Source organism: Hipposideros armiger, unplaced genomic scaffold (genome assembly GCF_001890085.2).
Source record: "Hipposideros armiger isolate ML-2016 unplaced genomic scaffold, ASM189008v1 scaffold_403, whole genome shotgun sequence".
Taxonomy (NCBI): Eukaryota; Metazoa; Chordata; class Mammalia; order Chiroptera; family Hipposideridae; genus Hipposideros; species Hipposideros armiger.
Genome location: NW_017731753.1, coordinates 1594870 through 1611868, shown reverse-complemented (window position 1 = coordinate 1611868; position 16999 = coordinate 1594870). Strand labels below are relative to the sequence as shown.

Here is a 16999-nt window from a genome sequence, read left to right as displayed (position 1 = left end):
TGTGTGTAGTAGGGAGAGGGACTCAAGGATGAATGGAGTAACACGGTGATTTCCATGGCAGCCCAGTGAACTGAAAAGTTGAGATAAGAGACAGGATTCAGAAAATGGGTGGGTGGTCACCAGAGGTAGCTGCCGGACCAATGTGGCAAAGCTAATGGTTATGTGAACTGCAGATAAATACATCGTGTTGGATGTGCAATCATATCTCAGCAACACTTTCTTCGGAACCAAATCCCATTTAAATATATATTAAAAATAAAAGCACATAAAATAGAGAATACACAAAGAGCATTAAACCACCCCAAATGGACCCATGTTTCATCTCTGGGTTCTGTCCTGGTAACGCTTTGTCCATCAAATAGCATAATGCATGCCCTTAAAGAGATGGGCCACTTTTCGATGACATGTGGGTACCAGCTTGTATTTGCAAGTTGAACGGTGAGCAGTTAGATCTTTAAGATCCTTACGGGGAGAGGGAGGTCAGTTGAGTTGGGAAAGCCAGAGGATAAAAGGCCACCTGCCATCCCATAAACAAGATAAAAAAATGTCTTTCTTTCCCTCTTTCCCCGGTTGCTTCCATGCTGCAGGAACAGCAGCTGTTGAGCCTTAAATAAGAAGTGTCAAATTTGCATATGCACACACACACACACACACACACACACACACACACAAACAGGCAGAGCTCAACTTCTGTGCACTCCTTGAGAATGAAAACTACCTAGGCTGCTACATCTACCAGGAACTCTCAACCCTGCCCCACTATTACTTGCCCCACCCCACTTCCTGCCCCTCCACCCCCCACCCCGCCATTCCACACTGCATTCTTGATGGTCATTTAAGCCTTAGAAGAGTGTAGCTTGCTCTCTCTAAGTTCTCCCACAGACTTGGGTGACAGATCTCTGCAGTCATGACAAAGGCTCTATAAAATGAAGATGATATTGATGCTGCTAATGGTGTAGTAGCTTCTATGAGCCAAACTCCGGGCTAAATACTTTATAAACATGAAGTTATTTTATCCTCACAACAACTTGGTGATAAGTTAAATTCATGTATGCGATAAAATGACTAGTCAAGGATGACAAAGACAAAACACAGGTTTGGAGTCCCTCAGCAAGAAACCAAGGGAAGTCAGGGGGTACAATTTCAGTCCCAAACCCCGTCCCTCCAAAACCCAGCTGAAACTTTGTGTAAGTTTATCCAACCCATCAAGACAAACTTACACATTCTCGCTCTGTCCCCAAACCCCATGAGCACTGAATTCCAGCTATGTTATAGGTTAATGGAGCATACACAGGACACATGTTTCCATGGGAAAATAAGCTTCACCTGCCAAATATCTAAGTGAAAAATAAACCACAGAACTACTGGGTTGTCAGAAAAGTCATGACGCATTTTTACAATGAAAAACATAGAAAAAATATGTCATGACTTTTCTGACAACCCAATATTTAGTAGTTCATCAAGCTGTACACTATTAATTTGTACACTTTTTTCCTTGTATGTTGCAGATTAATGAGAAAGTTTTTTTAAAAATGAACCATAAGAATTGAACCAAGTTAGGAGAACTCAGTTGTATACATATGAATTTCTTGAGAACAATAACTATATTTTATGCAGCTTTGTAATCCTTTTTCTGATGAAATTAGTGGCACAAAGTATGTGCTTGATGAATGCTTATTGGAATTTAATCCATTCACCCGTAAATATATATTTCCATATCCACAGAATAATAGAATCTTACACCTGGAAGGAACCTCATGTACCATCCAATAAAACATCAGGTTTTCTGTTGATGACAAGTGGCTTAAAGGGAGGGGGAAATGAACATTTATTCACTCACAGAACTGAAAATCTAGTCATGGTTAATTATTTTACTTAAGTGAATTATAAACTTAAAGGAGATGAAATAGTCCCTTTGCACAGTCAAAGTGGACTTTCACTTTTGGATAACATCTTCCATCAATCACACCAAGCACGTGTTTCAAATAAGATTCAGTCCAAAAAAATCAAAATGTATCTCATCATGTTTTCATTTCTCTTGCCAACTGAATATTTAGTAGTAGCACATCTACTGGCCAGGAAAGGATGCTAATGTTTATTAAATACGTATTATGAGCAAGGCAAGTTGCTTACATTACCTCATTTAATTTAAAATTTAATCCTTGCATTGGCCCTGAATGTTTGGATTATGTTTTCGCTTTATAAATGAAGGAACTAAGTGTCCGAATCGTCCACCGCCTAAGATTACAGAATTAGTGAAAGAATCAAACCGTATAAAATCAAGCCAGACCTTGGTGTTCTGGATCCCAGCCTAGTACCTTTGTCCACTAATGCACCCTGCCACAAACCGGAACATAATTCCCCTAATAGGGGCTGGACTCCTTCAGGCATTTTGATTTACAGCTGAAGCTAGACTGAATCTTCAGAATACCATTCACTTTACTCTTCTTAACCCTAATGCTGTGACTTGTCAGGTGTCATCAAAAACCCATGTTTCCTAAACATTACAGGAAAGATGTCTCATTAACAAGATGACAAGTAAGACGGCAAGAGCTATTGGAGTGTGGCCATTCAACGTGTCCTCTCCCCTAGTATCCGTGCTTTCATTGGCTCATAAATGCGTCCATGTATTAAATAACCTGTGGTCATGGACTAACTCTGGGAGCATTTCCTGCCATTCAAGTGTGTGCTGTGCAGTCTGCTATACACATCATTGCTTTTCATCCATTCCTTGCTCCATGTTCAAGAGTAAATTTGTGAAATCTCTACTCCACCGTCATTTCAAATGTATAAAACAGTATTTCAATCTCTTTCCAGTCTCAGTTCCATCTTTGTAAGAAATCAGAGGCCTTCTTATTAATTGAAATAAATAGAAGTTTCTTTGGAATGTGAATATATCACATTTTCCAAAAAATACATTCCCAGTGCTTCCTGTATGTACACACATTCATACACATACATAGTTATGTAGAGAGATTGAGAATATAGGTGAAAGAAGCAATATTTTTAACTTAGAGTTTTGTTCACATTGCTCAATCCATCTGTAAATACTTTACCTATAGATATGTTAAAAGTTTTTCAACATATTTTTTTTTGGTTATTCAAGAATTTGATCCCCTGGGACTTGTTAGAATAATCTTGAATATTTTACTACATTAAATATTTCACTGTTTGGGCTCCACGAATCTAATAACACAGACAGTGCCAAAAAAAATGTGTACACATTTTTAAAAAGGAAAAAAAAACTATATTAAAATTGTAATACTCAATATACACCAATAATAAAAGATGACTACAAGTCATGTGTATCCATTATTTTGACACCTCCAGTATTTTACGGGTCATCCTTGGGCATGTGGGATATTTCTTCCATTAACCCTGTAACCCTAAACCTAGACTCAACAGTAACAGTATAGAGTCAGTGGGTTGCATGATTAAATCTGTTGTAAATGAGCTAGGTTGGTGGAAATTAAATTGAAACAAATTACAAAATCCCAGGATAAACATCTTCAATAGTGCCTTTCCCGTGAAGTTCCCCAAAAGGGTGCAGACAGCAGAAAGGGTGACATATGGCAGAGACAGTCTGCTTACACTGCAGTGCAGGCTGTGCTCGGCAGGCCTCTCCTTCCATCGGATCCAAGGCGTCTATTTGCTCAGCACTGAAACCCAGCATCCTAACACACAAAAACAGCCGCAGCTCTGACGGGAGGAAACAGTAGCCAAGTAGTCCAAAACAGGAAGCAAAGAAGATGCCATGTTACAGGGATAACTGAAGTATTACCTTGAAATGATTAACTGAAAGGCCAGTGTGTGACAATGATAACTCCGTAAGGGTGGAGTGACCCAGGGAGCTGCATTTCTCTCAAATGAACTGGGATATAAAGGATTTGGTTTCCATGTCATTGAGGAAAATGATGAAGGAAAATTCTGAGATGGATATCTGCAAGACGCTCAGCTTTTTGTGATGTGGTTATCCCACTTATATCTTCCACCCTGAAGCTTAAGGTCTTTAAAAGCAGAGCATATGGTGACCGATCTGCGTCACTGCATTTTGCCAGCATTCGTAAACAGTCTCACGTCTGACTAGTGCAAACAAAGCATATTTATATTTTAGTTAGACAGTTTACATGTTTTTTGAAGCTATTAGTCACCCTTCCATCTTGATAGTACAAAATGTTAGCATCATATATGGAAAAACAAAAACAAGATTCTGTCAAAAAGAACAATGAATGCTGGGTATTAACTCACTACACATACAAGTTGTATGACAGAGCAAGTTGTTCTCCTTCACTGGGCCTCCATCTCTAGCCTAGGTGATTGCTAAGAAACTTTGGGTCAGGCTAAATGCTGTAACACACGACCCCAAGTCTCAGTGACCTAATACAGTAAGTAGATAAAAGATTTACGAGTTCTGTCTCATTCATATCACTATGTACAGATAGTGCACAGATGTTAGCTTTTCACTGGGTCATTCAGGGATTCGGACTTCCTCTCTTTGGTGGCTCCATCCTCCCTTAGGCATCAGTTTCTTCTGGAATTCAAAATCCTCCACTAGGTACTTTGTATCTGGACAGCTAGCTAGCTAAGCGAAAGAACGTGGAGGGTCTCCTTGCCTCTCTCAGGGGCCAGACCTAGAAATGGAAGAGATCTCTCTTCTCACAGTCCATCAGCCAGAATTAGTCCTATGGTTCAGCCTAAGTGCAGGCAGTCTAGGAAATCTCAGTAAGCTGTGTCTAAGAGGACATAATTTGTGAGCAACTGACCAGCCTGAGACAGATGCCCTTCTAGCATTGTCTTTCCATTATTTTTTTAATTCCAGTTTAAGAAAGCTTTCGAACTGGAGAAAGGGGGTCAGCAAAATTACATTGTTTTTGCTCTGTGTTTCATTTTATTATTGTGTTTTTGTGTTGCCTTTAAATGAGAATATGTTCTTTAAAAAACACAGGATTGACATGCATGACATCACTCAGTATTTTAAGGAAAAGGTGAGGAGTGGCAAATGAATACAGCTTGCCAGAATTGTTCCTTCAAAGAATCCAACATTGCTGATTCCCCACAACCCCAAAGAAACAACTTACCAAGCAAAATTTGATCCAGTAAATCGGACTTGAAGGGCCAGAATTGGTTTGTACAAATTTGTGTTGATAGTTATAAGCACTATCCTTCTGGTAGAGTCACTTGTGCATATTTCGTGATCATGGAAATACCTTGGAGAGTAAAGTTTGTTCTCAAGAGAATTATGCATATTCATTTCATGTGCATAGCTAAAAGAATGATGCTTTGTGCAATTCTATAATTAACTAAGTTGATAGTTCTATAATTCAGAATGACCCTGCTATAAGTAGTTATGCCCATTCTAATGGATTATGCCTTATTCACTATTCACATTTTCAAAAAGAGGAGTTCCTCAATGAATACCACTGTGCTTTTCCCGTAAGTTGGAAATGGCCACTGTGTGGCTAGGTTGTATGTAATAACTGTAAAAGCTTATCCACATGGTACAATTTCAGGAAAGGGGTCATTGCCTCACCTCTCCCCAGTTTTGGGTAGCCTAAATCCCTGACTGTTTTTTAAGAGGTTAAGGAAAAGTCCATCGTATGATGAAAGCTCAGGATCAAAATATAAATTTAAGTAAAAAAGACAAATAGTAAATACACACACTGTATAAATAACTAGAGAATAATTTTTTCCCCCAGAGAAGCTTTAGGTGAGAACACTGGGAAACAGACCTAGAGAAAGAAACAAGATCAGACATTTTATCTATGGCAATTTTTGTTCTGGAAACTTCTAGAGCACCACTGGGAGTGCAAAAATGCCAAATCAGACACCTTTCTTCCTAAATCTCAGTGGGTTACTATCCCATTGTGAATTCTTAGAAAGATTTGTTTTTAGTCAATATCTAATTAGTCAATAATATCTTCCCTAGGGTTCTCCCCCATATCACCTTTGAATACAACAAAACTGTAACAAAAGAAGCTTGGTTTCACAAATACTAACTTTGAGACTGTCTTCCTCACTCAGAAAATGTTCAATATTTGGTTAAAGTATGAATGTTATGAGGAACAGTGTTCTTCATACCAAAAGTTTCAAATATTTCTTTAATTAAAAAATTCATGCACTTGGTCGTGTAGAAGCTGCCTGTGACCCGCTACTGGGGTCCCATATCAGGCCTCTTATTTTCCATGGCTCAGCGAGCTTAACTGAGCCATTATGGTTCAAATAAACAAAGTAGCTCATTTCAGTTTGCTGGTGCAAACACTGACTTCAATATACAGGGCTGTCCAACATTTTTGTTACAGTGTATAATTGACAGTGGGCTTCCTAGGCCCCAAATTAGGCATTTTGCATTAACTTTAAAAGTGCCATCAGGAGTTACAGTGCACAAATTTCTCACACCAAATTGAGCATCTTTCTTTACCGACCTGGTTTGGAACCAAAGTACTTAGCGTGTATGCTGAAAATCTTATTAAACCAGCTCTTGTGTTTCCTTACAATTATAGAGTAGCTGATTTTACAGACTAACCAGAAGTCATTGCACCCTAATCAGAAGCAGGTCATGGGGTGTCATGGGATCCCAGCTCAATATGATGAGTTTAAACTAATTTATTCTTTTAGCGTGATTACCCTGCTGGACTCCCAAATCATTGATTTGGTACATAACTCCTTGAAATCTTTAAACCTGAAATCTTTAAGCCTGTATATCATTGCCGAGAGACTTCTAGTTAGTTTGCTTCACATAATAGTGTCTTTTCCTCCTTTTTCTCTCTAGAATGATAGGAGCCACGTATTAACTAAATAACTCTCTCTCTCCCTCAAAATCATCCTGCATTTTTCAAGTGTTTAAATAAGTAGAAAGTGACTCCTTTCAGTTCTCTTTTCATGCCAGAGCCTTGTCATTCATGAATTTAAATTCAGAAGAGGAAGTTACAACTGTGCTTGAGTTCATTTGTATATGTTGTCAATGTCTTGTTGACTGCATTCGTACTGATGGACAATTTGAAAATCTCATTTTATTTAACTACAGCAGATAAAGGGGTTGAGAGAGGAGAGAATATCAAACTATGACTTTACATGAAGGAGTCCACCTGCTGTTGTGCAAAGAAAAGTGTGTTTTTGTGGCGCTTCTGCTAGAAGAGCAGTTTGGGGGAAACTTGTGTTTAAGAAGTTTGTGGCCTCCTTTTTAAGGAATCCTACATATACTTCCGTTTCAAGCTGTACAAACCCATTTATGTGACTATTTAAATATCCAAGACCTAGCTCATAACGCCCTCTGCACCACTAACCCAATTCAAAGGAAACTCTTCTTTATCATCAAGATATCAATAACATAATTCATTTATTATTATGTTATTAACATGAATTCACTCTTTATGCCACACACTGGACCAAGTACTTCACAAATGCAACAATGAGAGGACTTCTTCCACCATAAATTCTATGTGAGAATCCTTCTGGACAATTAGGTGGTGAGATTCACGCTGCCCGACAGGTTCCAAGAGCTTTCTCTCCCTGGAAAAACAAGACGCCTGGAAGGCATGGCGCCACCTGGTGGTTACCTCTGGCAGGAACGTTGGGCATTATGGCCAGAAGGAAGCAGGGATAGAAGTGTGAACAGAGGGGCATTGGAAGAGCTTCAATGAGAGAACTGAGCAAGAGGGCCCTTTGTTATTGATAATAGGATTAAAAGGGAGGGGTAATTTTAAAAAGTTCTTACTGTGGGTTTTCAAATGTATCCCCTTTTAGGGCCTGTGTATTTAAGATACACAAAAAGAGAAGAATTGGGCTTTTAATGACTTTTGGTTGCCATACTGCATTTCTCTGAATGTGACCCAATGCCAGATGTGGCCAACTGGGCCTCCAAGATTTGTTCACTTTACACATCTATGTCTAATTTAATCCTCAAAATAACTCTAGATATTATCATCATTTTTGAGAGGGAGAAATGAAACCCAGAATTTCCACTGACAGTGACCGTGACACTGGGTCCACCCAATGGAATGTCGTTAAAGGGGAGCTGTCACATCTCGGCTAAGGTGGTCATATGCCCAGCATGCCTTCCCCATGCTCTCTACCTCATGCCACCCACAGGACAATTCTGAGACCACATGATGGCAGAACCACAAAATGGAAGAAGCTTATGTCCTGAATCACCACTTAGGGAAGAACTGCTATACATGAAAGATCAATAACATCATTGTGTTAAGCCAAGGAAATTTAGCACATTATTTGTTACCTCAGCATTACCTATCCTATCCCAATTAATATGCTTCCCAAGGTTATAGAGCAGTGGTTCTCAACCTTCCTAATGCCACAACCCCTTAATACAGTTCCTCATGTTGTGGTGACCCCCCAACCATAAAATTATTTTCGTTGCTATGCTATAACTGTAACTTTGTTACTGTTATGAATCATAATGTAAATACCTTTTTGTTTTCTGATGGTCTTAGGTGACCCCTGTGAAAGGATCATATGACCCCCAAAGGGGTCGCACCCCACAAGTTGAGAACCGCTGTTATAGAGCTAAGAAGTGACAGGACTAGGAAAATCCCAGCTCTTAATCACTATGTTGTACTACCTCCTAAATGGGTCCCATCCACTGGCAGACAGACCTTTTATTATAATATACATGGATGAAGAGTTTTTGTGGTGCTTCCTACACTATAGATACAGTAGCTAACTCCCTAGCTCTAACAGTAAACATTAAATTCAGGACTCAATAACTTGACTTAGGTTTTCTGCATCAGAAGTGATGGTATTTACTTGGGGGAAGAGAATTCTACTCTAAGTCTTAATAGCTTGTCATAACCTCAAGCTCAGTGTGAAACAGGAAGATGTCAAAATCATCAGTTTTTTTCATTAAAATCTCATTTCTGTTTCTAAGTTATATAACAAGCAGAGGAAACAATAGAAACTGCATTACCCACTTAGGGATTCAGGCCAGCCTCAAAAAACCTCTTCTTTAGATTAGAAGGTGGTGAACTCTCAAACTTGTTTAGTTCAAAAGGAATGCTCCCTTGTTTAAAGCCTATACTTTCCCTGGAGGTTTCCGGTCAGTCCTCCCACCTGCCACCTGTCATTGGTGTCATTCACTACTTATTGGCACCTTCACTTGAGTCTACAAGAGCAGATCAGAAATGAAAATGGGACTTACTGATTTGCTACTTGCCTGTATTATATGACAATTATGCATGGTTTTGTAAGAGTGAACCTTTTAACTATGCGAGTTATGGGTTATCTGTGAGTATCCTTCATACTCTCTGTATCCCAAACAGCCATCAGTACTGGTTATGTTGGTGTCCAGTGAACAAGATAAAACATGTGGTAATCCCTTTTTCTGAATGAGGACACATGTTCCTTCAGCATGTCTTGTGACTTCATCAATGGGGTGTTATTAACAAAGCAGAGGGTATCATGAATCAGCCAGATAGAAGAGCCTTGTAATTCCCATCCCCATTTCACAACTGAGCAATCAGCGGTCGGGAACATTCTTACTAGAGCACTTTAGTGTTTTATGAGATTCTGTAGTTGAAAGCACATTTACAGGCTCACATGGGGGTTTTATGATTCTGACCTGCAGATCAAGTATACAAAGGAAATAGATCTCCCTTTCTGGGGCCACTGGCCCATTGGGTTACAGTTTAGGATTTCTAGGTCTATGTGGTGAGTTTCATTCACATTTGCTTCCTTCCGGCTGCACAGTAGTCAACTTCCTGGTGGTTCAGCCTTTTGAAATGAACTTGAAAGTCAGGCAAGTTTATTGATAATGCCTCACTACTAATGAAACACCATTCAGTTTCCTTCTAGAGGTGAGGCATTGGCATTCCATGAGAGGCTGGGTCCCACACCTTATTGTCATAGTACTGTGTCAGAATTCAGAAGCATTTTAATGGGTGGGGGAAATAGATGAAAGAAATCAAGGAGTTCCCTTCCTGACCAAAACAATTCATGAAAGTCCTCATAGCAGGAAAATTACTATTCAGGAATTTAACGCCTTAGGGAAAAATTAGTTGGATGGCCACAGTCAGCCATGAGCCTATGAAAGCTCTTACAGGAATGTCTTCATTCAGTAAAAAAGACATTACAGAATACGACCGGATTTTTTTTATGATGGCATTTTTTTCACATCTGAAATTACTATTTATTTTAGCATGTTTGGTTTCCATTTGTAATTCAACTTCAGTAATAGAAGTTTGAGGCCTTCTTTACACATTTTTTTAAAGAGACTGTGAATTTGTTTTGCTTATTTATAGCAGATTGTATGAGCACTAAGAGGCATTTTACCTCTTTGGTTCCCCATGCCAACGAGCAGTATTTTTCCAATTGAGTCCTGCTTCTTGGTTCCCACTGGACTGACAGAGTAATAGAGGAATTTAGGCCGTTAAGACAGGGAATAGAAAGGAGAAGAAAAGCAACATGGAAACTTTTTAAACCAACTCACCATAGCTGAGAATGTTTCTTTCCCAGTCTGCAAGGTTATAAAGTCTTACCTCTATTTATGACAACTTTGTGCCAAGAAATACTCTTAGTTCTTCTGGCCCATACTTGCCTTCCTCTATTCTGACAAACGGAGGAGTACAATTCTAAGGTCTACGTGAACTGGCCCTCAACCTTCTTTTTCTCCCTCGAGACTTTATTACGACCCCCATTCCTTCCCTCACATCTGATTCACTTCCCTTTTATCTTCTCAGCCTCTATTACTTCAGTTTGGGTTTTGGTTTTTTTTAAATTTTCCCCATCAGAGACTACCAGAAATTCTCGCTATTGTCTTAAAAGATATAAAAAATTCATGTGGGAGGGATTCAAAATTGAACAAGTTCCTCAAAACTTTCAAAAACTTTAAGTCTTATTCTAGTTGCTGGGACAAGTACATGGGGTTGATAAACATTTTCCATCCATAGGTTGTATCCATTCTTTTTTTTTCCCCCCCTCAGGGGAGAGAATGCCTAGAATTCATCAGATTTCCTAAAAGATCTGTGACAGAAAAGGTTAAAGAGGTGCGTGAGTAGCTTAGTATCACGAGTTATTTTGGGTCTGCTTTGTAGCAATCATCAAACCCTGTGCCAGATTCAATTTCACAACACATCAGGCATTTAGTCTTTCAGTCCAAGTAATAAATAGCATTAAGTGCCGGAGGAGGTGCCTGAGAAAACCTGTGATTCCGTGTAAGGTACGCCGACAGGCAGGATGCGTGGCTTCTGGTAGAGGTTCTGCCACGAACTTGATGCATGAATCAAGCAAGTTGCCTCATCTTCCTGGGCTGCCATTTGCACATGTCTAGTTAAGGAGTTGGACTAATTCAGTGGTTTTAAACCTGACCTGGAGACCTCCCTACCAACTGAAGGAAGCTGGCTGGAGCTGGTGATCTGGAATCCGATTTTTTTTTTTTTAGGAATGCTTCTCAAAACATTCTATTATCTGCCAGGTGTGCAAACCATTGTAGCAGACACTCCTTAGGGTCACTTCTAGCTTTAAAATTCTGGTTTTCCATTAAGTGAGTATTCTCTGCACGCCCTAGAATCTCAATCAGCATGAAGTATTGCTCAACAGAACGGATACATCATGGTACTCTTCTTAAAGACATGTGATTCATACTATTATAGAAGTAAATGAAATGATTTATTCAGAGAGCCTATCGCAGTAGTGCTGGCTATACAATGTGTACTTACCTCATAGGATTGCAGTGAAAATGAATGGACATAAGGGTTGGAAAGCATTTGTCAGAGTGCTTATGACATAGTGAATGCTTAATGACTTGATAGGTGATAGGATGAAAGGAACAGCGATGCTGGTTATGAGACCTTGCTATTCAAAGTGTGCCCCGTGGGCCAGCAGCATCCATATTACGTGGGAGCCCCTTAGAAATGCAGAATCTCAGGCCCCACCCCAGACCTCGTAAAGCAGAACCTGCATTGTAATGAGATCCCAGGTAATGTGTGTGCACTGATATAGAAAAACAACCTTGGGATCAGCAACTTGACAGAAACCATCCCGGCAGTAAACTAGGGAGCTGGGAGTCACACCCAGATCACAAGCTCGAAGGCCAGTTCTTACATTTCACAGAGCATCCCTGACCTGGAGCCGTTCAGGCTCCCTGAATCCCATGGGGATGCACTTTCTCTCATCCAAGCTGTAATTGAAAGCCCTTTTGAAACACATTTTGTGTCTATCACAGCCGCAATAGCACCACAATTTTGTCTTATTTTTCACATTTTAAATTATTCAACTGTTTTATTTGTCACCACTTAGGACATTAGTACAAAACTTATGTCTACAATGCTTTTGATTAATGCATATTTAGACACCTAACCAGATGTAGAATGGGTTGACTACTTTGATAAAATTAAACATTGATGAAGCATATATTGGTACAGCAATAATGATGCTGATATTTGTATAAATGATAACAAATCTATTTCCCTAATCATGTAGGAAAAAACAAACAAAAAAGACAACAGTGAAAGGGTGACAGAATTACCAAATATGTCTCATTTACTAGGAAGATCATTTCTGAGTGCAAGATTTTGGGTTTTTTATGTGAATAAAATTATGTTAATTTATAGCATCTATTAGCACTTTAAAATGAAAGAAGTATATTTGAGCAAAATCAATTTAGATGAGACCTGAAGCATGTTTCCAAAATATGTCATAATTTCTGGAGCTTCTTTATACATCGTGGAAGGTGCATGTTTTTTTAATATACTCCTCCACAGTACCGTACTTTGATTTTATATGTGATGTGCTCTGAGATCCAAGCTTAAGTGATTCTGTATTACCCACTTGTTTTCCCATTTTAGCATCTCTGAAATTGGGATCTGTTTTACAATTGATGGCATGTCACAATTTGATAGGCAGCATTTTTTTTTCTTTTTTACAATCAATGGGATCTTCAATTCAATTAAATAAGGGATTAGATGCTGAGTGAACTTAATCCTAGTTCACAAGCAACATCATAGCAAGTATTGGGTCGTCGGGAAAGTCATGACTTATTTTTCTGTTTTTCTATGCAAAACTGTGTCATGCCTTTCCCGACGACCCAATAAAACAAATGGGACGTAAGAGATGTCACTCCACCTGTATTCAAGTAAGGAGAGGTGTTTAAATAGAAAGACATGAGATTAAATACAAAAATATGCCATGGGTTGGTATTGCCACAGAACCAGAGGAAAAAAATCATGAAACATGAGAGAATTTAGCAAAAGGGAAGTAAATTGGAATACGGGCAATGGAAAACAAAGAAGAGTGAATGAAGCATCAAAATGGGAAGTAGATCCAATGAGCCCACTATTTTGATCATTATTTCCTAAGTGTGGTGTCCAGTACCACGCATCAAATTTGCTGCTCCCTTTTTTTATTATATACACTGGTCAGTAGGGTTCCTAGAGGGTGGATGTGGGGGTGTTTTCAGCATCTTTCAGGAGGTATTTTCTCTTCTCTGTTCTACACAAGTAAATCAGTCACACACACACACACACACTCTCTCTCTCTCTCTCTCTCTCTCTCTCTCTCTCTCTCTCTCTCTGAACTCTCTCTCCCCTGCCTCCTAAATTTCACTCAGTCACAAACCACTTGGGAAGATGTAAATGATTGCTACAACTTCTATTTGTTTGTTTGTTCTTCAGGTGATATCAAGATTATCGAACAAATCTACGGTCTCACAGGTATGGCTTTTGCCAAAGAGCAAAATATTTATCTAAAATCTGCAGGATTTTCAATAAATCTGTCTTCCCTTTGAGGGTTTTATGTATTGATTTTTGATGTTCCCTAATACGTCTCCCAATGAGAAATGTGGTGACTGACTTTCTTGAGTTTGGGAATAGTGAAGTATTGAAATTCATGTCTCTATTTAAGGGGATTATTGTTGAAAAGTAGTTTATTACCGAAACCTACCCAAAGTAGCAAAGGCCTGAGGTAATGATCTTAGAAGTACTTTCATTGCATTTAAAATTAGTAGCCAAATGTTTTCTTGTAAGCAGTCAATTGATGGTATAACATGATTATCCATAATGTAAAAAATATGGCTCAGATATTTTAGAACTACTTTCACTTGAGGTCTTACAACAGTCCCAACTTCTAAGAATCCTCTAATTTCACAGAAAACTTTCCCAAGAAACAGTGATTTGTCAGATGTATTATCTGGGCTTTGATTATAAACAATTCTGTGATAGGAACCCTATGAACATCTCCTTTTCTTATTCTGTATTCTTCTTGACACAGAACCCAACTTTCACATACATGAACACACACAGATACACACACATAGATACAGAGACACACAAATCCAAGTACATAATGCATTACAAAAACATTGATAATTTACTGAAGATGAGCAAACAAGGTTTACTTTTAATACTATTGAGAAGCTCCTTGAAAGCTCTTAAAACATCTCAGTGCTTCCTACCAAGTTTCTCTCAGGCATTAGCTGTCTTTTTTGTCTCATCTCTGCAAAATCCCTCCTGAGGAACTAGCATTATGTTTCAACTCTTCTCAATAGGCAGACTTTCCTCACTAGTATACTCATTTTCCCTCAGACCTTTCTTATATTCTATTTCTCATGAAGTGAAATCTAGCCTTTTGGATTTTCCAATTTGAATTTCTCACCCCTTCAACAGCACTCTAAAAATGAGCATCCCTCCCAAAAACATGACATCCTTAGCTAAAAATAAAGTTTAAAAAAAAAGCTCTTCTGTATAATCTAGGCTGACATTCATTTGCAATATCAAAACCATCATACTAACAGGGGTTTCAAGATGATAGATGTTTATTTCTTCTCATGGAAGAGGCAGGAGGTGGGAAATATAATAGTGTGTCAATAGGATCCCAAACTTCCTTATTTCTGCTTCATCATCCCCAATATATGGCTTCCTTCTTCAAGATTTTCTCATTTTCTAAGGTGGCCATTGGAGATCCATTCATTTCATCAATATTCCAGACTAGAAACTAAAGAAATGTGAAAGAGCAGGATAGAGGCCCTCCTCTTTCTTGGAGCCTTCCTAAAAGTTCTGTATAACTTACATGCTGTCACCCCAGAACTTATCCTCATGGCCAACCCAACTGGCAAGGGGAACTGAAAAACGTGATTTGGAGACAAGGTGCATTGTTAAGAGTTTTGCTAGTTAAGAAAGAAGGGAAGATTATGTAAAAAGAGAAAAGCTGCACCATCTGAAGCATCTTTCCTGATGTAAATGTTGTTTCTATTTTCTTCATGATTATCATCATCATTGCAAAGACAAGCATTTATTAGGCACTTTCAATGCATTTTGCTAAGCATTTAACTTGCAATATTTAATATCTAATATTTTTCTCATATCATTCCCAATTTACAGGTGAGGAAACCAAAGCTTTAAAGAATTATATTACTTGACCAAGTTTAGAGGAAGTCAGTCACTGGACTTGTAGGACTGTGCTACCAAATATCCATGTATTCAACCACTGGACTTTATCATGTTTCCCCTTTAGTAAGATAGGTTTGATTGAATCTAGTCATTTTTTAGTATAAAATGACTATCCCAGAAAAATATCATGAGCTAAATTAGAGATTCCTCTTACTATGACAGTAAAAACCTTATTGCCCTCATGGAAGCATTTGTCAGGAGAAAATGAAGGGGTGGGTCATAAGAGAAGAAAAAGATCTGTGCACACTGTACACACAGATGAATCCAACTACATAAGCAAAGTGCATATTTCTATATAGATGGCTTAGAGAAAGTAACTGGTATTCCTGCATAGAGGTTGCCTGTGGGGCCGGGTGTTTAATACTCTAATAAGTTTGGGTCCTGTCTGCAATGATAAGTGGAATAATTAATTCTTGGTATAAGTAATGGTGGCTTCCTTGATCACAAGAATCAGTATCTAAGCAACTTTTCCCAGGCACCAAGCCACCATGACGAAATGGAAGTATGACATTTAAACAAAATTATAGAACAAACACTATAGTCAGAGGATTCTAGTAGAGAAAATGGAACCTCCTTGAAACAAAGGAATGATTAAATTGCCAATGAAAATGTAAACAGAAGTCCAATTAGAGAATGTTCTCATTGATTTTTATTTCTTTGATAAGTTTGCCCTGTTGTGTCTTTTGCTGTGTCCTTTGCTAATTTTTTTATTCTATGATACTATAATAGTATACAAATGTTCTCCAGCAATCCATGTGAGTCCTTTGTTAAAAGCACAGCAATTTTAAATGCTGTGAAAAACAAAAAAACAAATAAAAGCAATACCATTACTAGTCCAATAAAGAACTTATGGTTTACCATTAATTAAAATAATCATATTTAGTTGGAAAGATGAGCTAATGATGCCGTATCCTCAAGAATCTTTGAACCATTAAGGTTAAAATGCAAAAAAAAGCAAAACAAAATCATGAGTAAACTGACCCTTTCACTTACAGTTGGGACCTAAACTGAATAGGCAATTGCCTTTAAGTTACCACAGGTTTGAATTCATTCTTTTGTTATATCTATCATTTACGATAGTAAAATCCATATACACCAATGAATCAACTATTTATTAAGATGAGGTAATAATAATGGAGCTTATCAGATTTAAATAATACTCTTAGGTCTTCTCAGTTTGTTATGTCATTTTTATTAAAAATTATTAATGGACAGGTATAAGTGATTATATCTTCAAAAGAAACTCAGGCACAGAAAAAATGAATTCATCCTTTGGAGAAGGGAAGCCATGCCTGGGGCAAAGCAAGAAACACATACTCTTACAGTGACTCTGTTGAGGGCTTCCCACTAGCTTAGCCTTTGCTGCCCTCTCTCCCCTGCCCCCCCGTCATTACCTCATGTCCTTCTCATCCTCAACCTGCTTCTTCTTAGCCTAGAAGGTTGAATGACCCCAGTTAAGGGTCCAGTGGTCCTAGGATAGGGCTTGGCAAGACTTTCTACTTCCTTTCCCAAGGCTTTTCAAGAGGAGCAGATCAAATGGTTTGCTCCATTTCCTACCAACCGACTTGTGGAAAAAAAAAGGAAAGCAGAAAATAGGGTAGCTGAGG

At 38.5% G+C, this 16999-nt stretch overlaps 1 protein-coding gene across 1 annotated transcript in view; it reads left to right on the top strand.

Moving 5' to 3' along the window:
• Nucleotides 1-16999, top strand: part of KCNH8 (potassium voltage-gated channel subfamily H member 8) — a 230048-nt gene that overhangs the window by 176327 nt on the left and 36722 nt on the right. The window contains exon 11 of the mRNA XM_019663741.1: nt 13620-13658. Coding sequence (XP_019519286.1) covers nt 13620-13658 — 39 coding nt within the window. The remainder of the gene's footprint in view (nt 1-13619; nt 13659-16999) is intronic.